The sequence below is a fragment of the Balaenoptera musculus genome, chromosome 15, assembly GCF_009873245.2.
Source record: "Balaenoptera musculus isolate JJ_BM4_2016_0621 chromosome 15, mBalMus1.pri.v3, whole genome shotgun sequence".
Lineage (NCBI taxonomy): Eukaryota > Metazoa > Chordata > Mammalia > Artiodactyla > Balaenopteridae > Balaenoptera > Balaenoptera musculus.
In genome coordinates this window covers 23,818,210-23,838,977 of record NC_045799.1, presented here as the reverse complement: position 1 = coordinate 23,838,977, position 20,768 = coordinate 23,818,210, and the positions used below count along the sequence as shown (strand labels likewise).

At 49.5% G+C, this 20,768-nt stretch overlaps 2 protein-coding genes across 5 annotated transcripts; one reads left to right on the top strand and one right to left on the bottom strand.

The window, feature by feature from the left end:
- Window positions 1-633: 633 nt before the first annotated feature.
- C15H20orf173 (chromosome 15 C20orf173 homolog) lies at window positions 634-6,266 on the bottom strand. Its single transcript, XM_036825231.1, has 4 exons — window positions 6,202-6,266; window positions 1,316-1,895; window positions 910-1,085; window positions 634-829 (listed from the first exon to the last, which is right to left on the bottom strand). Exons 1-4 carry the CDS (start codon window positions 6,264-6,266, stop codon window positions 634-636), a joined length of 1,017 nt encoding a protein of 338 aa, XP_036681126.1.
- Window positions 6,267-7,629: 1,363 nt separating this feature from the next.
- ERGIC3 (ERGIC and golgi 3) lies at window positions 7,630-20,713 on the top strand. Of its 4 annotated transcripts, XM_036825350.1 has the most exons (14): window positions 7,630-7,780; window positions 7,918-7,988; window positions 8,108-8,195; window positions 8,416-8,535; window positions 12,360-12,453; window positions 13,300-13,465; window positions 13,591-13,648; window positions 17,588-17,602; window positions 18,242-18,273; window positions 19,061-19,157; window positions 19,234-19,298; window positions 20,012-20,148; window positions 20,226-20,281; window positions 20,486-20,696. In XM_036825350.1, the coding sequence occupies exons 1-14, from the start codon at window positions 7,693-7,695 to the stop codon at window positions 20,563-20,565; spliced, it is 1,167 nt and encodes a 388-aa protein (XP_036681245.1). In that variant the 5' UTR covers window positions 7,630-7,692; the 3' UTR covers window positions 20,566-20,696. The 4 variants fall into 4 exon arrangements, with proteins under 4 accessions (XP_036681245.1, XP_036681246.1, XP_036681247.1 ...); XM_036825351.1 differs by lacking the exon at window positions 17,588-17,602 and having other exon boundaries at window positions 20,486-20,713; XM_036825352.1 differs by lacking the exon at window positions 7,918-7,988 and having other exon boundaries at window positions 7,631-7,780.
- The last annotated feature ends 55 nt before the right edge of the window (window positions 20,714-20,768 follow it).

The following is a 20,768-nucleotide window of genomic DNA, read 5'->3' as shown; positions in this document are numbered from 1 at the left end:
AGGGAGACAAGAAGAGGGCATTCCAGGCAGAGGGAACAGCATCTGAAAAGGCATGAAGCAGATGGTGTGTTTGGGGAATGCTGAGAAGCCCAAGGTGTGAGCCTGGGAGAGACGAGGGGTGGGGGGAGGGGTCAGACCATGCCAGGTCTTGGAAGCCAGACAGGAGCTTTTAAACTCTATGCTGAAGGCATAGCAGGGAAAAGTTTTAAGTGAGGAAAGGACAAGAATCTTTAACTGGGTCACAGGTGTGCAAGGCACAGAACAGAGCCACGAGCCCCTGGGATGGATACTGACCCTTTTATCCAGCCTGTTGCCCTGGGTGTACCTGAGGAAGGTGGGGCTGATCACCAGGACCTGGGGAAGAAGGGGGAGAGGGCCAACCTGGGGCCCTTCCCACAGCAGCCCGAAGCTACGTCTTCCTACCTCTCGTCCCCTTACCTGGTCTTTTCTATCTTCCATTCTACTAGGGAACTGGACCATCTTCCGAAATCTAAGGAAGAAGTAGGAGGTGGGGGAGTTTCAGCAGCCCCTGAGACTTGCGAAGGTCCTGCAGGTGCTCCCAATAAGCCAGCAGAGGGTCTCCCTGGAGCCCCCTCTGTCATCCCCTGCAGTGACCTCTCCTTACCCCCCATACTAAGAATGTCTGGGTTCCCAGACCATCACCTCTTCACTCAGAGCATCTGAAGTCCAAGCCAGAACAAAGAGCTTCAGGAGCAGCAGCACCAACTGGCTCCAGGAGCCCTGGTCCCTATCATTCCTGCGGGAGATGGAGTGTCCCGTGGTTTGGTTCCCCAGCATCTCGAAGCCCTGAACAGAGATCTGGTTCATCCTGGGAAGGAGAGCAGAAACTGACAAAACTCTGGGGGCAGGCCTGGACGTCCAGTCCCCTGCCCCCTCCTCAGTGCCCACCTGGAGACCGTGGTGTGATTGGCGCTCTTGCCGAGGCTGGCGGCCCACAGGATCTTCGAGTTCCCCACCGATGCACAAGTTCCACAGAAGAGATCTAAATGGCTCACCGAGGGCCTGGGAATCCCCTTGAACAGCTTCTCCCACACTCTGCCCAGTTCGCTTGCTGAGTTCATGCCCTAAAAACAGCAAGAGGGAGGAGATTGGGGGTTGAGATCCAGGTATTGGCTCCCGGGGGAAGGAAAGCAGAGCTGGGTGGGTGAGACCTCCATCCGGAGGTCAGGGGTTGAGGCTGTGAAGATAGGAGGCACACGAAGCCAGGGCCGAGGGCAGGAGTTTGGGCCAGGAAGTGGGAGGTGGGCTGGGCCTGGGAAGGACGGGATGGGCTGGCCCAGTGTTGACCACTGACCGACCACGAGAGCACAGCGTCAGGGCTGGTGGGCTCTGCTGCTCCCATGAGGTACCCCATCGTCTCCTCGTAACCTACATCAAACCAGTTCCCTCCGGCCGTGTGGTGGCAGACAGAGTTGTTGAGGGTCCCGGATGGGCAGCCACATTTCCTGAATTTGAACGGAGAGCAGCTGCAACGCCGTGGTACCACCTTCATCCGTTTTTCCTGGGGTGCCGATTCCGCCTTCAGATCCAGGCAGGGGGCCATCAGCCACAAGATGAGCATCAGGAAGATGCACAGGACAAAAATCTGCCAGCAGCGCTTCATGTCTGGCCCCGGCAAAGGCTCCAGTGGCAGGCAGCTGACTGGCTCCTCTACCTGGGACTGGGAGGGGTGAGGAACTGAGGCCACAGATAGCCCCCCAGCCCTCTGTCTTGTTGGCTTCCACGGCTCCCCAGCCCTCCACACCACACCTCCTCCCAACCCCTCATCTCCCACTTCCCTATCCATTTGCTCACCTCCAAAGGGGACTCTGGCTGGGCCTAGGATGGAAGGTGGGAGGGCAGAGAGATAACATATGGTGTGTGCCCTATCCTCCCTGCAGGAGGAAGGCTGAGCTCTCAGTGGGGTCCTCAGTGCCACTGGCTCTCATCACAAAGTACACATTGTGACCTCCCTCCTTTAGGCACAAAGCCACCACCCTAGCCTGTCTGTTACACACAAGCTGCCTGCACTGAGTGCAAGATCCACGCGGATAGAGACTGACCTTGACTGTCTTCTTTACCTCTGAATCCCTAAGACCGAGAATCATGTAATAAATATTTACAGGAAACAGGAACAGAGCGGAGAGGGAACCGTAGATACTATTTATGTGTGAAGCCCCCTCTCCAATAGTGTATCTTCGGCTCAGGCCTCTCTTCTCTTCTCTAGACCCCATACCCAGCAGCCTGTCGCACCTCAACTTAGATGTCTCAGAGACCCGTCACCCTGAGCAAGCCTGAGACAGAACTCATGATGCTCCCTTTAAACCAACCCCGTCCCAAGACTTCTCTATCTCAACAGATGTTCCTCCATTCAGCCTGTTGCGGAAGCCAGAAACCCATGCGCTATCCTTGACTCCTCCCTCTCCTATGATTTCCAAATCATTTTTTAAATTTATTTTATTTATGTATTTATTTTTGGCTGCATTGGGTCTTCGTTGCTGCGTGCGGGCTTTCTCTAGTTGTGGTGAGTGGAGGCTTCTCTTTGCTGCGGTGCACGGGCTTCTCATTGCGGTGGCTTCTCTTGTTGTGGAGCACAGGCTCTAGGCATGCAGGCTTCAGTAGTTGTGGCTCATGGGCTCTAGAGTGCAGGCTCAGTAGTTGTGGCGCACGGGCTTAGTTGCTCCGCGGCATGTGGGATCTTCCCAGACCAGGGCTCAAACCTGTGTCCCCTGCATTCAGAGGCAGATTCTTAACCACTGCGGCACCAGGGAAGCTCTCCAAATCATTTTTAATCTATTTGTTTCTATCTCCAAACCACCTTCTTCATCTCCAGTGTCACTCCCTTAATTCAATCATGGCCTGTGGAAGATGTTAAAAAACAAAATGAAAAACTTTGAGTTGTTTTTAAGGTTTCAGAAGACAAGGAGGGTCAGAAATCATGTAATTTTATTTTTAAATCAAAATGTTTTCTTCCATAGGAGGAGAACAGTAAAACAGTTATCATAACTAGTGAAAATCTGCACTGGGTATTTTATAGATTAAAAAAAATTCACCAAAAAATCTGAGTAAGGGACTTCCTTGGTGGCGCAGTGGTTAAGAATCTGCCTGCCAATGCAGGGGACACGGGTTCGATCCCTGGTCTGGGAAGATCCCACATGCCGCAGAGCAACTAAGCCCATGCGCCACAACTACTGAAGTCCGGGCGCCCTAGAGCCTGAGCGCAGCACCTACTGAGCCCATGTGCCACAACTACTGAGCCCGCGCACCGCAACTACTGAAGTCCACGTGCTCTAGGGCCCACGTGCTGCAACTGCTGAAGCCCAGGCGCCTAGAGCCCGTGCTCTGCAACAAGACAAGCCACCGTAATGAGAAGCCAGCACACTGCAACAAAGAGTAGCCCCCACTCGCTGCAACTAGAGAAAGCCTGCACACAGCAACGAAGAACCACCGTAGCCAAAAAAAAAAAAGAAAAAAGAAAAAACAATCTGAATAATATCTGTAGACTAATTGTATTGTCTCAATATCAATTTCCTGGTTTGGATAATGTACTGTAAGTACTATAGGGTAAGATGAAACTTGGTGATGGGTACATGGGACCTCCCTTTACTATTTTTGCAATTTCTTATGTGCCTATTCCTATTTCAAAATAAAAACTTTAAAAAACATCATCTAGAAAAAGAAGCCTAGTAAGCTCTATTGGTGTTTCATTTATATCAACAAATGTAATATTTTTTTATTGTTGTAAAACACTCAAAAATTTACCATTTTAACCATTTTAAAGTGTACAATAATTCAGTGACATTTAGGACATTCACAGTGTAATGCAACCATCACTACTATCTAATTCCAGAGCATACTCATCAGCCCAAAAGGAAACCCCACACCCATTAAGGAATCGTTCCCCATTCCTCTCTTCTCCAGCCCATGGCAAGATACAGTCTTTTAAAAACACCTCGAAATATTAGCTTTGCTTTTGATTTTTTGGCAACTTTCTTGAGGTACAATCTACATACCATAAGATTCACACATTATAAATGAATGATTCAATAATTGCCAATAAATATATACAGTTGTGTATCACCACAATCCAGTTTTAGAACATTTCCATCAGAGATTCCCATTCACATTTGCAGTCAATTCCACTCCTCATTCCAGGCAACCACTAACCCACTTTCACTATAGATTTGCCTTGTTTAGTCATTTCATATAAATGGAATGATACAGTATGTAGTTTCTCATATCTGACTTCTCTTCCTCAGCATAATATTTTGGAGTTTTACATTGTAGCACGCACCGGTCATTAACTCCTTTTTTGTTACTGACTAGTATTCTATTGTGTGGATAGACCACGTTTTGTTTATTCGCTCACCAGTTGATGGACATTTGGATTATTTCCACTTTTTGGCTATTATGAATAATGCTGCTATGAACATTTGTTTACAAGTCTTTGTGGGAACATGCTTTTTCATTTCTCTTGGATAGACAGCTGGGAATTGCTGGTTTATATGTACATTTATTTTATTTTAATTTATTTATGTTTGGCTGCATTGGGTCTTCGTTGCTGTGCCCAAGCTTTCTCTAGTTGCGGTGAGCGGGGGTTACTCTTTGTTGCGGTGTGCGGGCTTCTCATTGTGATGGCTTCTCTTGTTGCAGAACACAGGCTCTAGGCACACAGGCTTCAGTAGTTGTGGCACACGGGCTCAGTTGTTGTGGCTCGCAAGCTCTAGAGCACAGGCTCAGTAGTTGTGGTGCACGGGCTTAGTCGCTCCATGGCACGTGGGATCTTCCCGGACCAGGGCTCTAACCCGTGTCCCCTGCATTGGCAGGTGGATTCTTAACCACTGTGCCACCAGGGAAGTCCTGTACATTTATATTTAACTTTAAAAAAAAATATTTCAAAGTATTTTCCAAAGTGGCAGCACCATTTTACAGTCACCAGCAATGCATGAAGGTTGCAATTTTTCCACATTCTCACTAACATTTATTTTTGTCTGTCTTTTTGATTATAGCCATTCTAGTGAGTATAAAGTGGCATCTCACTGTGGTTTTAATTTGCATTTCCCTAATAACTGATGATTCTAAGCATCCTTTCATGTGCTTATTAGCTAGCCATTCATATATCTTCTTTAGTGATATATCTATTCAAATCTTTTGCCCATTTTTAAATTGAGTTGTTCATCGTCTTATTATTTTTAAGAGTTCTTTATATATTCTGGATATGTCTGTTATCATATATGATTTGCAAATTTTTCCCCAGTCTGTGGCTTGTATTTTCATATTTTTTTATTTTTTAATTGAATATAGTTAAATTACAATGTTGTGTTAATTACTGCTATACAGCAAAGTGATACATATATATATATTCTTTTTCATATTCTTTTCCATTGTGGTTTATCACAGGATATTGAAGATAGTTCCCTGTTCCTAATTAGGCCCTAAGATCCCCTAACACAGCTGTGTCATGATTCTTCCTTCTCAGGGGAAGCAGTGGGGTTTCTACACTGCAACTATTGTTTTCAACCCAGATACACTGAGATCTCTATCTCTCCCAAGAGAAGGAGAATATGTAACACCTACAAATATACCTATTTCTTTAATGATTCAGGAAAAGTTCATTTATCAGTGTCCCAAACAAGGTGAATGAAAGCTGTGACTGGCAGAATGAAATAACGAAAGGGCCAGAAACCTTCCCCTTCTCTGGTCAGGCTTGAGGCTACAGCTACAGGTGACCAGTGACCCCCCTCTTCCTGCAGCCCTGTGTGCAGAGTGAGGCACTCCTGTGCAGCCCCCAGCTGCTCCCAAGGCCAAAGGATCCCACCTTGAGGGAGAGAGCTGAAGCGTTAGGGGGAAGCCTGACATTGTGAGGAGCAAAGTTTCCAACTGGTCAGTACCTTGGTCTCCTGTGACTTCTGTGTCATGGCCAACTAAAAGAACTCCATAAAGCGAAGGACTACCTAATTCTAGAATTCCTAAAGCAGAAAGTCTCCCACCCTTGTTGCCCCTATTACATTTCTCTGCTTTTTCCTTCACAGTACAAGGCACATTCTTCTTTATTTAGGTAGTTTATTAATTAATTACTTTATTATTTTTTTCAAAATATTTTTATTGTGGTAAAATACACATAAAATTTGCCATTTTAACCATTTTTAAGTGTACAGTTCAGTGGTATATATATTTTTTTGTTTGTTTTGTTTTGTTTACCTCTCCCTACCCCTACTGAAAGCTCCTCGAGAGTAGGTATAAACCATATCTGTTTCATTCACCATCGTATACCATAACACAGGGGAGACCTGGGAAATAGGAAGAGCTTGATAAATATGTGCTGAAGGAGTGAGTCACTTAGCATGGCGCCCCACTGAGGAAGGAGGGCTTGGAAGTTAAACATGAATAGGCACAGAATTGACATAGACATATGGCAGAGAGGAGAGGACAATTTCTGTCAACATTGTCCCTGGGCATCCAACTGAGAATAGACTTCTCCTGCACTTGGTGGTGGTAGCTAATGCGTGGAAAAGACCCAGGCTCTGGAGTCAGAAAAACCAGGCCTTGAACCCCACCTTTGCCCCATTAACTACCCCTGCAACCTTGGGCAAAGTCAATCCAGCTCTTGGCTTCCTCATCTATAAAATGGGATTTGAAATAGCACCGACTTCCCAGGGTTGTTCTCATGTAGAATGGATGACAGCAGTTGGTATGTTGTCAGTTTTCAGTTAACATGTATTAGTCCTTTCCTTCTCCCCTTCCTAGCAAACTACAGCCTGCGGGCAGAAGCAGGGACTCAGCTTCTCCTGAGTCGGATTGCCAGAATGCACCCAGCTTGTGTCCCGTCTCCTTTTCCTGGAAGCCTTCCCTGACCCAAAGTGTCAGTCATTTTCTTCTGTGGACTCTGTCCACAGTCCCCTGTACCACCTCTTATCAAAGTTCTGGTCTAATGCCACTGAAATGATTTGAGCCGCGCACCTCCACTAGCCGTGCTCAGGCTGTTTCGGTAAAATCAACCCCAGAGGCCCTGGCTCCCAGAGTACTTTGAGGTCCAGAAGAAATGTGTTGGAATCAGGCCCTGCCATTAATTCCTGTGATCTAGGGCAAGTTACTTAGCTTCTCCAGGCCACAATTTCTCCTTTAGAAAATGGATATAAAAGTCACACCTACTTTACAGAGGTGATTCTCAAGCTGTAACTGCAGGGAATCACCTGGGAGCCATTCCTAGAGTTTCTGATTCATCAGGTTTGTGTCGGGGCACGATAACTTGCATTTCTAACCAATTCCAGGTGATAATGGGGCTGCCGCTTGGGGTGACTGAAAACCACTGTTCTAGGAGCTTCCAAGTTGTTCCAAGAGTCTGATGTGAAACTCGAGGCGCAGTTCCTGGCGCAAGGCAAGCGAATGCTGCTATTACTGTGTCTACCTGGCGGAGTCCTCCTCCAGGTACCCTGTTCCGCAGAAGAGCTACCCCACCCCCCACCCCGCCTTCCCCCGCTCCCTTACCGCTGGAGCCCTCCTTAACCGCTGGACAAAAGTGCGAACAGCACGGGTGGGCGGGGCGGCCTGAATGAGAACGCGGGCGAAGGGTGGGGCCAAACGTACGCATTGCTGCGCCTGCGTGCAGGAGGGGGCGTGGCTCAAGCTCTTGGCCGGAAGCGGGAGGCTGCAGGGGCGGGCAGGCTGGCGTCTTCTTTCCGGCTGGTCCCCATGGAGGCGCTGGGGAAGCTGAAGCAGTTCGATGCCTACCCCAAGACTCTGGAGGACTTCCGGGTCAAGACCTGCGGGGGCGCCACGGGTAGGCCGTGGCGGGGTCGGGGTGGCGGGGAGTGGGGTGTCCTAGAGGTTGGCTGGGGCGCCTGGAACCTGCCCGGCCTGCCAGGGGCTGAGGGAGAGGAACAGAGGCCATCCTGACCCTCGCTCCCTGCCCTGCAGTGACCATTGTCAGTGGCCTTCTCATGCTGCTACTGTTCCTGTCCGAGCTGCAGTATTACCTCACCACTGAGGTAAGGGACGGGGCCTAGTACGTGGGCGGGTCTTGGCGTTCTAGAGGTAGGCGCTTTAGGGATGGGAATGGGCAAAAAGAGGCTTGGGGCCAAATCTTACTGAGGTCGTCCTGCCCCAGGTGCATCCTGAACTCTACGTGGACAAGTCACGGGGAGATAAACTGAAGATCAACATCAATGTGCTTTTTCCACACATGCCGTGTGCCTGTGAGTACCTCACCATGGGTGGGAGTTGCAGGTCCCAGGGTTCTCAGGTCGGCTTCCAGGTTCACACCTCCAGCCTTAGGTTCTGGACAGGACTCCAGGACAACCTCCTTCCCCTAATCCACTGCTGCCCCAAGGCAAGCCCAGCATCCCATTACCCTCCAAAACCCAGGTTCCCTTGCCCTTAGGTTCCCAGTACCTTACCCTGATTTCCTGCTTCCAGATCTGAGCATCGATGCCATGGATGTGGCTGGGGAGCAGCAGCTGGATGTGGAGCACAACCTGTTCAAAAAACGGCTAGATAAGGATGGCTTTCCCGTGAGCTCAGAGGCGGAGCGTCATGGTAACTGGGGGGAAGAGACAGATCTCAAATCCCAGAGCTGGACAAGCCCAAGCACTACCTTCTGGCAAGTGGGCTGTGACCGGCCCAGTGACAAATGAAACATCTAGGACCCAGAGAAGTCAAGTGGCTTGCCTAGGGTCCCCCAGCTATTAAGAATCAGAGTGGGCTGAAATCCAGTTTTCTAGCCTCTAAATATTGAGAAGAGTACTCTTCAGGGCTGTCATTCTCAGAGGTCCCCAGTCCCTGCCTGTTGTGGTCTGAGTAACAGAAGTTTGGGGATGGGTCCTATGTGCTGTTGCCTTGGCAGAACTCCTCTAGGTGGACCCACGCTTCTCTGGGTGTTGCTTCCCTGTCCCATAGACTGACTTCAGCCCTGAATGCTCTTCCCTCTTGGAATGAAGGATGGCTTAAGGTTGAGCTTGTTCTTGAGTTAGATTGCCTGCGTTCGGATGTAGCTTCGTCTCTTGCCGTCTGTGACCTCAGCTATTAAGTGGTGATAAACAGTTGTACCCACCACGTGGAATTGTAGGATCAAATGAAGTAATATGTGTACAATGCCTAGTACAGAGCATCTGTTCACTTTTAGCTTCCTTTCTTCTCTCTAGGTGTCCTCCCAATGCCTCCATTAAGTCAGTTTCCCTCCATAACAAAACCTTCCTGAAAGCTATGATTTTTCACACCTTAGGGATTGCTCTGTTGGTGAGCTTTATCATTTATTTGTTCAACAAATATATGTTGAACACCAGTAAAACCAATAGAATTGGCTGTAGGATTGGATGTGGGGTCAAGGTTGATTCCAAGGCTTTGGTCTGAGGAAATGAATGACTTGATGACCAGAAAGGAGGAAGAGGATTTGTGTGTGTAGGTGGGAGAGGTGGGGGAATATATATCCACTACTGTGTAACAAGTAACCCCCAAAGTTAGTGACTTAACACAACAAACATTTTTTTTTCAGTTTCTATGGGTCAGGAATTCAGGAGTGACTTGGTTGGGTTGTTCTGACCATTGCAGTTGGCAATAACGGAGGTCACTGGAGACTGAAAGGAATAGTTTTGATACTGTTGGGGATGAAAATCTAACCAAAGAGCAGAAAAGGAAGTGGAGACATCAAGTATAGATGACCCTTCCAGGAGTCTTGCTGTGAGACAGAGCGGAGAAATGGGGTGGAGGCTGGAAGAGAGTGCATGCGGGTTAGTAGGTTTGGTGTTGAGATTAAGTGAGGTTCTGTTGCTTCTCTTTTTTTGGTGGAAATTGAAAGCAAGGTCATTAGCTAAGAGTGGAGAAAGGGGAAGGGATTTTGGAAGCCCAAGGAAAAGGGAAAAGGTATAAATTAGTCATCATGGGGAATGGGTTAGTGAACTGATTATTGAAAGGAAGTAGGATTGCCAGGCAGTCTTAAGGCAGGCACAGGCAAGAAGTAGGCACAGGGAGTTGAACTCAACTAGGATTTGAGTTTTGCTAGACTTGTATGACAAAGGGAGAGACGAATAAATGACTCGTGATTATGTGCAAGAGAATAATTGCAGCAGTGGACCAGAGAATTTATTTTCCAGCCTTGTAGAGATATAATTGAATTATACCGTCTTGTAAATTTAAGGTATACGACATGATGATTTAACATACATATTTGTTGTAAGATGATTACCACAATAGGGTTCGCTAACACATCCATTACCTCACAGTTACCTTTTTTGTGTATGTGGTGAGAACGTTTAAGATGTACTCTCAGCAACTTTCAAGTGTACAGTACAATATTGTTAACTGTAGTCACCATGCTGTACATTAGATCCCTAGAACTTATTCATCTTATAAGTGAAAGTCTGTACCCTTTGACCAACATTTCCCCATTTCCCCTACCCCCCAGCCCCTGACAGCCACCTGTCTACTCTCTGTTTCTATGAATTTGTTTTTTTTAGATTCTACATATAAATGAGATCATACAGTATTTGTCTTTCTCTATCTAACTTATTTCCCTTAATATAATGGCCACAAGGTTTATCCATGTTGTTGGAAACGGTAGGATTTCCTTCTTTTTAATGGCTGAATAATATTCCAATATATGTATATGATATATATAAAATATTCTAATATATGTGATACATATAATCATTATATATATACACACCATATATATATACACACCATATACACATACACACACACACACACACAAACAAACCACATTTTCCTTATCCATTCATCTGCTGAGGGACACTTAGATTGTTTTCATGTCTTGGTTGTTGTGAATAATGCTGTAATAAACATGGGACTACAGATATCTCTTCAAGATACTGATTTTTTTTTTTTTTTTTTTGTATATATACCCAGAAATGGGAGTGCTGGAACAAATGGTAGTTCTATTTTTAATTTTTTGAGGAACCTCCATATTGTTTTCCATAATGGCTGTACCAATTTACACTCCCACCAACAGTGCACAAGGGTTCCCTTTTCTCCACTTACTCATCAATACTTCATTTTTGTTTTTGTTTTTTCTAATAATAGATATTCTAACAGGTGTGAGGTGATATCTTGTGGTTTTCATTTGCATTTCTCTGATGATTAGTGTTGTTAAGCACCTTTTCATGTTCCTGTTGACCACCTGTATGTCTTCTTTTGAAAAATGTCTATTCAAGTCCTTTGCCCATTTTTAATTGAATAAATTGATTTTTTTGCTGTTGAGTTATATGAGTTCCTTACATGTTTTAGATATTAACCCCTTATCAGATATATCATTTGCAAATATTACTCCCATTCCATACGTTGTCTTTTCATTTTGTTAATTGTTTCTTTGCTGTGCAGAAGCTATTTATTTTGATGTAGTTGCACTTATTTTTACTTTTGTTGCCTGTGCTTTTGGTGTCATACCCAAAAAAACATTGCCAAGACCAATATCAAGGAGTTCTTTCCCTATGTTTTCTTCTAGGAGTTTTATGGTATCAAGTCTTACATTTAATTCTTTAATCCATTTTGAGTTAATTTTTGTGAGTGGTGTAAAATAGGGGTATAATTTCAGTCTTTTGCATGTGAATATCCTGTTTTCCCGGCACCATTTATTGAAGAGACTGTTCATTCCTCATTCGGACCATAGAATTTAAACACGGAGGGAAGTGAGGATGTGAAGGGGTGATAGTGTCAGTGGTGTCAAAGAATTGGTGGATTCTAGGTACCAGAGAGAGTGATGTGGGAAAATGAGGATAAGATTGAAGATTAGGATACTTGAAATTGAATTTTGGAAGGTTTGTGGTAACTGGTAATAACTGAGTATGGAAATGGGTGGCTGAGGTTGGATGACAAAAATAGAAAGATTATTGGAGGACAGGAGGTCAGGGTATTGAATATTGAAATCGCCAGTTATGTTGAGGTAGTTAAAGGCAGGGAGCCAGGTGCAGAGAGAGCAGTCTGAGGACAAGCACCATGGTTAAGGGCTTACACTTTGGATTTAGAGCTGAAATCTGCCACTTACTGTGTTGCACTGGGCGAAATCACTTTTCATCTCTGAGCCTCAGCACCTTCTCAAGTACTATGGGGATAATAACCTCCACCTTCACAGTCATTGTGGGGTTGAAAAGAGACAATATATGTAAAGTACAGCGACCTGTACTCAGCTAATATTTAGTATTCACTGTTATTGTTGTATTACTATTACCATTATTAAAAGAAATAATATATGTGTAGAAATGCTTAGTGCCTGACACATAGCATACATGATGTAAATATTAGCTGTTATAATGTTTATTAACCCAAAGGGCCCATGCAAGGGTTAGGGGTATAGATTTCACTGTGCCTGCCCCCAGCTGATGCCCCTGTCTCTGCCCTCCCCTTAGAGCTCGGGAAAGTTGAGATGAAGGTGTTTGACCCTGATTCCCTGGACCCTAATCGCTGTGAGAGCTGCTATGGTGCCGAGACGGAAGACATCAAGTGAGCCAGGGTCAGGGGGTCGGGGTGGGGGGCTGGGGAGCAGGGCTCCCATCAGGTACTTTTTGTCAGTCATCCTCAGCCTTTGTTGGACTCTGTGGGTTAGACCAAGAATATAGACGGGACGGGACAGGCTGCACACCTTGGTCCCTGATCCTGGTGCAGGTGACTGAGGCTCTGTGGCCAGGCCCTACCTGGGGGCTGCAGAGCTGGGGACGAGGTTGAAGTGGTCCTTGCTCTGGTTCAGAGGTAGTGTCTGGAGTCCAGCTGCCTGGGTTCTACCCATGGGTCCTTGGGCCAAGCTACATAACCCTCTCTTGTGAAGGGGGACCATAATGGCACCTTTCTCATAAGAGTCACATAAGGAATATGTATGTAAAGCAGTGAGATGGAGGGCCCAGCCCAGGTTATTAATTAAGCCTTCCATATATGGTAACTGCTGGTTTGTTTCTCAGGCCCTGACCCGTTAGAGGCTGATTCACCAGGTCTAGGGCAGGGCCTGGGAATATATATATATTTTTTTTAAATTTTAGGTAAAATATATATGACATAAAATTTACCATTTGAACCATATTCATATGTGCAAACCAGTGGTATTAACTACATTCATAGCATTGTGCAGCCATCAGCACAATCTGGTCTAAAACTTTTCATCACCCCAAAGAAAATGGGAATATGTATTTTTAACAGTCCTGCTGCCGCTGAGGAGACATACTTTGAGAACACTGGATGGTCAGGGATGAGGCTGGCAGAGGCTTCATTAGTGGGCAGAACTGCTTTATTTCCCAAGGTGCCGGCAGTGTTTCTGTGCCTCTTTGACATTCTCCCCCTGCACCTCCTCTCCTACAGGTGCTGTAACTCCTGTGAGGATGTGCGGGAGGCATATCGCCGTCGAGGCTGGGCCTTCAAGAACCCAGACACTATTGAGCAGTGCCGGCGAGAGGGCTTCAGCCAGAAGATGCAGGAGCAGAAGAATGAAGGCTGCCAGGTGTACGGCTTCTTGGAAGTCAACAAGGTACAGGAGGAGCCGAGGCGGGACAGGGCCAGCTGGGCTGTGGGTTGGCCCCACTCCACTGTGAATCGAGGGGACAAAGGGAAAGGAGGAAACGGCTGGAGAATGAGAGGGCGTCTCCCCTACAGGTGGCGGGAAACTTCCACTTTGCCCCCGGGAAGAGCTTCCAGCAGTCCCACGTGCACGGTAAGTGACCCGACATCAGCTGGGAGCTTTAGCCTCTGGACACCTGGCAAGTTTGAGTGCCCCTTCGGCTGCCTGCTGCTCTTTTGTCTTTGGCCCAGAGCAGACCCTCAACCCAGGGCAGCAGTTTGGTAAACAGTTAAGAGCACAGGCTGAGGAGCCAGACTGCCTGGCTTCAGATTTCAGTTTTAGACCTTACAGGCTGTCTGAAACTTTGAGAAATTGCCTTAACTTTTTGAGCTTTAGTTTTCTCCTTTTTAAAGTGGGGATGATAGTACTCATCTCCTATGCTGTTTGGGCAGGTTAAAGATGATAGCACAGAGCCTGGCTTGTGGTAGGTACTTGTTTAAATGGTAGCCCCCAGTATCAGATGACCTGTGTGTGAGGCTTTGGGGGAAGCAGAGCTGGTCTGGAACCCAGGTTCTGCCTCTCCCAAGCTGTGTCGTATTTAGGACGTATTGAGCTCTACTCAATTTCTTCTTCTATAAAATGGGCCTGAAATAGTGCCTACCTTACAGGGTTGTTCACAAGGATGAATAAATGAGATTTATTCTCATTCATTTATTCATTCGTACATTCACTAGATATTTAGTAATCACCTGTTGTGTGCCATGTGCTAGTCTAGGTGCTGAGGATACAGCAGTGATCAAAACAAAGTCCCTGGGACTTCCCTGGTGGCACAGTGGTTAAGAATCCACCTGCCAATGCAGGGGACACGGGTTCGATCCCTGGTCCAGGGAGATCCCACATGCCGCAGAGCAACTAAGCCCACGTGCCACAAATACTGAGCCTGCGCTCTAGAGCCCGTGAGCTACAACTACTGAAGCCCATGCGCCTAGAGCCTGTGCTGCGCAACAAGAGAAGCCACCTCAATGAGAAGCCCGTGCACCGCAATGAAGAGTAGCCCCCGCTCACCACAACTAGAGAAAGCCCACACGCAGCAACGAAGACCCAACGCAGCCAAAAAAAATTTTTTTTAATTAAAAAAAAACAAAGTCCCTGCCCTCAGAACATTCTAGTAAAGAAACAGACAATAAACAAGTATGTAAAATATATGGTATATCAGATGCTGTTAAGTAACTCAAACACAAAAAAGGCAGGCTAAGGATGATGGGTCCGAGAGGTTGGGTGAGATGGTGTGTGAGTACCATTCCATATCGGGTGGTCAGGGGAAGACTCTGATGGATGACATTTGAGTGAAGACCTGAAGAAAGTGAAGGGACCGGCCATGTGGATGACTGGGGCGAGGTGTTTCAAGCAGAGAGAATAGCAAATGCAAATCCCTAAGGCAGGAATGTGCTTGGTGAACTCAGGGTACAGGGAGGAAGTGAGGGTGGCCGGACACAGTGAGCCAAGCTGCTTGATTAGCAGTAAGGTGCGGGAGGTAGTGGGGCCCAGGAGGGCACCGCAGGGACTCGGGCTGCTGCTTTGCGTGAGATGGAAGGCTGTCGTGGGGCTCTGAAGAAGTGGCGCGTGATCTGACTTAACTTTGAAAAGGCAGGCAGCCCTCTGCTCTGTGGAGAAGACGGTGGGGGCCCCGGGTTGGGGGGTGGCGGAGGAGGACAGAGGCAGAGAGGCCGATCAGGAGGCTGTTAGGGCGATCGGTTCAGGCACCAGGTGAGGGGGGTGGGGCCAGAGTGGTGGTAGATGTGGTGAGAAGTGACTGCGGGTATTTTGAAGGTGGAGTTGCTGATGGATGCAAAGGTGAGGGAAAGAGGAGTCAAGATGACTCCGAAGTTTTCTACTTGAGTAGCGAGAAGGATGAAGTTACCATTTAGTGATGGGGGATGACTCAGAGGAGCAGGTTTAGGTGGTTGGAGTCGGGGGCATAAAGCCGCTTTCAACATGTTCGGACCAATGGGATGTGGGTGTCCTTTTAGACACCTCAGATGTCAAGTAAGAAGTTGGCCATTCAAGTCTGGAGTTTAGGGGAGAGGTCTGGCCTAGAGATACAAATGTTAGAGTCATCAGTGTATTAAAACCATGGGACTGAATGAATCACCTTCTGGGTGGAGGTGAGGGTAGATGGAGAAGAGGAGACCTCAGGAGCCTAAGTGCCGGGCCCCAGCATTAGAGGACAGGGCATCAGGAGGGCGCAGCAGAGGAGACTGCTAAGAAACCCCGAGGAGATGAGAGTGTGAACCAGGCATCCTGAAAGCTAAGGGACGAAAGTGTTTCCAAAACCGTATCAGATGCTTCTGGACATCAAGGAGAACGACCATTGGGTGTATAACGTGGCAGTGGTCATTGTGACCGTAACAGAGCGGTTTGGGTGGAGTGCCAGGGAGCACCACTGAGCGGTTCAGGAGGGAATGGGAGAGGAGTTGGAGCCAGTGAGCAGAGGCAGCTCTTGTGGGGTTTGTTCTAAAGGGAAGGGAGAGAGTGGGCTGTGGCTGGAGGGAAATGTGGAGTCAAGGGGGGTTCTGTAAGATGTGTGATGTAGCAGTGTGTTAATATGCTGTCGGAAGTTACCTGCTGAAGAGAGCGGAAGCGGTGCTCCGGAGATGACAGAGACATTTACTGGAGTGAAGTCCTTGAGAAGGAAAAGGAAGACAGAATGTAGTGCCTTAGAGCTGTAGAAAGCCCCAGCTTGGCAACAGGAGGAAGGGCAGATCTACACAGGTATGGGTAGGTTGGCAGCTGAGTGATGTGGAAATCACCAGGAATTGTGACAGGACCATCGTATGGGAGAGCGTGACAGTGGCTAAAACTCTTGAGAACCGGCATGGGAGGACTGACCGGCAGTTCTGTGTGGATCTCCAGCAAACAGATGGGGATGGGAGGTGGTATAGTGTGCCAGGAGCTGCGGACCTGGAGACTTTTAGGGAAGATCAAGGGACAGTGATCTGGAAATGGCATTAAGGAGCAAGGAGAACCTCTCTTAAGGCCAAGGAGGAGGACGGGTGTGGGAGAGAAATAGTCACTGCTTGGGGTCTGCAAGGGAAATAGTGCCCTCAAGGGAGAGCTGGGCTGCCACCAGAGCACAAGGTGGAGGGAAGGTTTGGAGGTTGAAGATGTCGAGGTTTTGCTGATGAGTAACAGGGCACGTGGAAGGGTCTGGGAGGGATGGGAGTCAGGATTATACTAAGGGGATGTACAGAGCTACATGGTGACAAGAGTCCAGGGGATGAGAGATGACCTGGCAGTCCTGAGCTGCCCGGTGACGAAGGACAGCAGGAGTAACAGGCCTGATGGAGATGGCCCTGCTGGTCTTTAAGGCAGTCGGGGATGAGGCTGAGTGTTGGAGAGGAGCAGGCAGGTGGATCTGGAGGGGGCCGGGGAAGGGTGGTCTTACTGGGATTAGGAGGACGATCAGCGTGGAGCTGTGGGCGCAGGGCCTGCGGGCACTCAGTAAGAGGTGGTGCGTCTCTGCTTCTCTGTCTGGGCTGTTGTCATAGTCAGGGAGCCCAGGGCAAAAGGCACTCCATATCCTAGAAGGATGTTCGAAACACAGAACTACAGTTGCCCGAGGCCAGAGGCTGAATTGAGGCCTGGGAGCTAGTTTCTGACATTATGTTGATTGGGGGAGAAAAGGAGAAGACTGTAAAGTTTACCAAGTACTTTCCCATCTTAGATCCTGCCTGGTCCTCAGGACAGCCCTGTGCAGAGGGGAACACCAAGGCTCAGAGAGGACAAGTGATTTGCCCAAGGTCACACAGCTAGGAAAGTGACTCTGGGCTCTAGGTCTTTTGTTCTTCCTAGGCCACCATACTTCTGCCCCCAAGCCCCCTTGCTCTCTTCTCTGGCCAGGGAAGGGCTCCTTTGGGGAGGGGACCAGGAGGAGGCTTGTTAGCTGAGTCCAGACCCTGCTGCTGAGGCAGGAATATCCAGTCTTCCCTTCTACCACATATCTTGGTCCGTAATTCTCGTAGTTCTTGTTGTGAAGCTCTGAATCTTTTTTCTCTTCCTCCCTTCTCTCTTCTTCCCTTCCCCATGCTGCAGTACATGCTGTGGAGAGTAAGTGGCCCTGCCCTCCCAGGGAGGCCAAGCCCCCATTTCTGGGGCAGCCTGCCCTCCCAGGATGGGCGGAGGTGTGGATGGGTGGGATGGCTGCCGGGTGACTATAAAAAGCAGTGGGATGTATCTTTTAGGTGAGGTTCCTTGTAGCAGGAGGGATCAGGGTTAGAGGGCAGGAAGAGCTTGTTCTGGAACAGAACAGGCAGGTTGCCTGTGAGATTTCCTTTGGTGGGTTGAGGGTGAGGGCAGAGGAGGCAGGGAAAGGGCTTGGACCACATTCTCAGGTCCCACCTCACTCTGGGGTTCAGTGATTGGCCATCGGCTCTCGTTAAACCTGAGTCAGTGGGTTTTCTTTCCTGAGCTGCAGGCAGGGCCTTGGTGGGAGCAAAGGCCTGGAGTGATGCCCGTGAAGGGCTCCCTGTGTATGTGAGGGAGGAAGTGGGGCCTGTGGAGGGCACGGCCTCTCACGCAGGCCTGCGGCGGGCCCTCTGGCTGCCCTCAAGCAGGGCCAGACTGGTGAGTGAGTGAGGGGTGGAGGACGAGCCAGGCGGGCACAGTCCAGAGGGAGGAGTGAGGAGGCCCAAGCGAGGGTGTGGGGAGCCTGCTCCACCTGCTGACATCTTCTCCCTTCTCTCCTAGTCCATGACCTGCAGAGCTTCGGCCTCGACAATGTACGTACCAGGTAGCAACCATGGAGGGCGGGTGGAGGTGGAAGCATGCTGCTGCCTTCATTCTCTGTAGAGACATCCTGGGGTGGGGAGCAGATATAGAAAAATAAACCATGTTCTGACAGGGGGTGCGGTCTGAGGGTACTGGTGGTGACTTTTGAACTGAGATCTGCGTGGGCTGGAGACAAGGGATGGGCTTGGACAAGAGCATCCAGGAAGAGGGAGCCTTGGGGTGAGGTCAGGAGGGTTGGGGCACTTCTAAGGGCCATGTGGTTGGATGAGGATGAGGCTGGAGGGTTGGCAGGCCAGCCAGGGGGTCTGGACTTTCTCCCAAGCAGTTGGGAAGCTGTTGGCTTACTTTAAGCAGGATTATGATGTAATCAGATTTGCACTTTTTTAAAAGATCCCTCTAGTGGCTAAGTTTGATCTAGACAGGAGCAGGACAGGAGCCGGAGCTGGGAGATCTGGGGCGCCTCCAGGCAAAGCCAGCACCTGCCACCCAGGGCCCATGTCCAGTCTGTGCTTGGCTAATGGGTGGGTGCAGTCCCAGAACCTCAAACTCTGGAGCCCCAAGAGCCCCCAGACCCTGAGGAAGGAGTTCCTAGGTGGGGGTCGGGGGTCCTGTCTCAAGCAGGTTCTCCTAGGCAGGGCCCAGCCCTTGGCCCATCTCCACACACCCACTCCCCAGACCCAGGTGCCCCTGTCTGCTCCTGTCTGAAGAGCCTTTGAGAGGGAGGGGCCTGTCGGGGCCTCGAGTCCTCCGAGACCCAGGAGCTGGTGTTGCTTGCAGATCAACATGACACACTACATCCAGCACCTGTCATTCGGGGAGGACTACCCGGGCATTGTGAACCCCCTGGACCACACCAACGTCACTGCACCCCAAGGTACCAGCCTGGGAGGTAGCCCCCAGCCACCCAAGCCCTGCCTGCACCCACGCCCAGTGCCCTCTTCTCTCTGCAGCCTCCATGATGTTCCAGTACTTTGTGAAGGTGGTGCCCACGGTGTACATGAAGGTAGATGGGGAGGTGAGTCTGAGGGAGCTCAGACATCCGGGCACCCTCTTGGTGCCAAGCACTTGAGTTCCTTCAAGCTGGGAAGCAAAGTCCTGCTCTTATCCCCATATGATGGGTGACAAGCTGAGGCTCAGAGAGGGTAGGTGATTTGCCCTCACAGCCAGAGCTCAGGCCCCAGGCTGTCAGATTTCAAAGCGCTTTTCCTACTTGCCCAAGGTGCCTCCATCCACTCCTCCCGTGTCCACTCTCTGTCTGCCTCACTGTCCCCCATTGTCTGCCCTGAGCCTGGAGCTAGCAAGGTCAACCCTCCCGTGCCCCTTCCTCCCATCTCTGCTGTGGCCTGTGGAGCAGCATCTCCACAGACTGGTAGACTGCATGGGCCTGAGCAGGGAGGAAGTCAGGCCCAGCCTCGCCAGGAGCTTGTGGTGCAGCCTTGGAGAGTTGCTTGTCACCCCTGGACCCCCATTGAGAGGGTCCACCAAACGTAGCTGGGATTGAGAAACTGTAAAGAGCTGGTGACTGGAGGGGAAGCTGGGATGGTCAGGCTGGGAGAGGGCATCTAGGTGGTCCCTAGGCCTTGCAGTGTTTGTTTCCAACGTGGGCCTTGTTTTCTCCTCCACACAGTCAAGGCACTGCAACACCAGGGGTAGGAGCAGGGGTGGGGCGGCAGGGTTGGGAGCCAGGTCATAGACCCGGCCCTGGCCCAGGCTCCCCTCCCGTCCCAGGTGCTGAGGACAAATCAGTTCTCTGTGACCAGACATGAGAAGGTCGCCAATGGGCTGATGGGCGATCAGGGGCTTCCTGGAGTCTTCGTGCTGTACGAGCTCTCGCCCATGATGGTGAAGCTGACGGAGAAGCACAGGTGAGGGCGGGGAAAGGGAGGGGCCTGGGCCGGCAGGGAGCGGGGTGCCTGCTGACCCTCCCCCACCCCTCTTCCAGGTCCTTCACACACTTCCTGACAGGCGTGTGCGCTATCATCGGGGGCATGTTCACAGGTTAGAAGCTCGAGGGTGTCTGTCTGGGGTTCAGGGCATGGTGGGGAGTGTAAAGCTTGACTCCCCCCACTAGGTTTTGGTCGAGGGAGGAGGGGTACTTCAAGGGCCAAGGGGGGATGCTGGCCTGGCCAGTCAGGTGACAAGGCCCGGAGGTCAAGCCAAGAGCCCACCTGGGCCAGTGCCAGCCCTCGTCTCTCTCCCCAGTGGCCGGACTCATCGACTCTCTCATCTACCACTCGGCTCGAGCCATCCAGAAGAAAATTGATCTAGGGAAGACAACATAGTTGTCCGTCCCTTCCCCCCCAATAAGTCCCTGTTTTTCTTTGGTCTTGTGGTCATTTTCCCAGCCTCTTACCCCACCCACCCCGCACACCCCCTCTGCAAAGAGTCAGTCGCAGCCCCAGGTTGGTAAATCTATTGATTGTGATAGTATTCGCTGGTCTCTGTGTGGTTCTTGGGTCTGGCTGGAGCGTGGGAACAACCCTCA